The sequence below is a fragment of the Penaeus monodon genome, chromosome 15 (assembly GCF_015228065.2).
Source record: "Penaeus monodon isolate SGIC_2016 chromosome 15, NSTDA_Pmon_1, whole genome shotgun sequence".
Lineage (NCBI taxonomy): Eukaryota > Metazoa > Arthropoda > Malacostraca > Decapoda > Penaeidae > Penaeus > Penaeus monodon.
Window position 1 is genome coordinate 27,586,216 of NC_051400.1, and position 1,518 is coordinate 27,587,733.

The 1,518-nt window shown below is 43.1% G+C and overlaps 1 protein-coding gene across 1 annotated transcript in view; it reads right to left on the reverse strand.

Moving 5' to 3' along the window:
- LOC119581879 (ficolin-2-like) overlaps positions 1-1,518 on the reverse strand; it is a 4,132-nt gene that overhangs the window by 733 nt on the left and 1,881 nt on the right. Inside the window, exons 3-8 of the mRNA XM_037930035.1 lie at positions 1,347-1,426; positions 1,204-1,230; positions 939-1,010; positions 566-732; positions 339-465; positions 107-222 (exon numbers count right to left, since the gene is read on the reverse strand). Coding sequence (XP_037785963.1) covers positions 107-222; positions 339-465; positions 566-732; positions 939-1,010; positions 1,204-1,230; positions 1,347-1,426 — 589 coding nt within the window. The remainder of the gene's footprint in view (positions 1-106; positions 223-338; positions 466-565; positions 733-938; positions 1,011-1,203; positions 1,231-1,346; positions 1,427-1,518) is intronic.

Genomic DNA, 1,518 nt, shown 5'->3' on the forward strand with positions numbered 1-1,518 from the left:
TTTTATACCTAATTAAACAGGTTGTCAATGAATTCATGAACGATATCCCTTTACCTGGCTGTGTTGTTCCCAAAGAGTATAAGAACACTTCCAAGAAGTGACCTACCTACGTGAAAATCGTAGTCACGGTCGTATGTAGTAAAATACCGGTTATTCATGTAAGTCAGACAGTTAGTATGTGCTGTACTCCATGGTAAATATTCCTTTAGATTAATTTTGTATCTGGAATGTGAAATGCACTTGTAATACGCAATAAAGAAACTGGTGGTCTGAAAAATCAGCATAGGTTGACAAAAGTCTGGTTTCCATTACTATGAAAAAGTGTTAAATCGACTCACTTGTTCCTCTCATCGTCAAGCCTGAACTCTTCCCACTCGGCAAACTGCTGACCCTGTCTCGTGAGAGTGAAGTCCACACGGAGAGAATACGTTCTGCTCGAGGTAATCCTGTGCAGCATTTCGTTCCCTGCAACACGCCACATGGTATCAAAGTCAGAGTAATATTAGCTGAATAAAAATCTTTCTACTACACGAAAGGGTGCTGGTCCCATGACCCACCCACGTACCGAGCCAGAACTCTCCTTCAGCGTCGCCGAAGCCTGTCCTATACTCCGTCCAGGACCGGTTGAAGTTCACCTGGGGCGTCTGCCTCTGCCTGGCCATGAAGACGGTCCATCCGCCGCCGTCGGTCTCCATGTCACACCACACCCTCACGGGCTCGCTGCATGAGCACCTGGCACAAGTTGACAAAATACTACGACTACAATGAGCTGTCGCAAGTTGACGTTATAATTACAAATCACAGGCAAAACAGGACATGTCACTGCAGCCATAAGGACCTGGCACGAGTCGACATAACATTCAAAATACATGCACCCCAGGACCCCCTCTAAGACTGTCACTTTTTATGTTTTTATATTCACCGCGTAGAATACTCACGAAAAGGGGTAGATCTCGTAGACTCCGCTGGTCGTGCTCCCCATCAGCAAGTGATCCGCGCAGTCGACGGGTCTGTATCGGAGTGGAAGGTTCGTTATAATTTCATGTCTCAAGCGGTTTTATCAACAACCTCGTGACTACATATAGAGCCATTCCGAATTCAGAAGCTATTTCTACCAAACACAAATTGATTAATACTGCAGACTATTTTTAAAGACAGTATTACCATTGAGGAGAATCATGACATAATATAGTGTCTGCTTACTTTAGTCGAAATGGTGCTTCATTGTTCCTGAAAAAAACAAGAATATATTTTACGACAAAGAAGTGAATAGCTAAAGGAATAGATACACATCATCGTATTAATCAGACATCTAGACTATTCAAAATAAATGGCAAATTGTTTACTCTTGTCCATTCGGCGATCTGATTTCTCCCTCAGCAAATCCGGCTGCCTTGCTCTCGCTAGGTTCCTCTGCCACTGTTTCCTTCAGGAAAGAGAGAGAGAGAAAAAACTAAACTCTCTATTGTCTAGCATACTTAAATGTAAAAGCCGTATCGGGAAAATGCCAAAAAATGA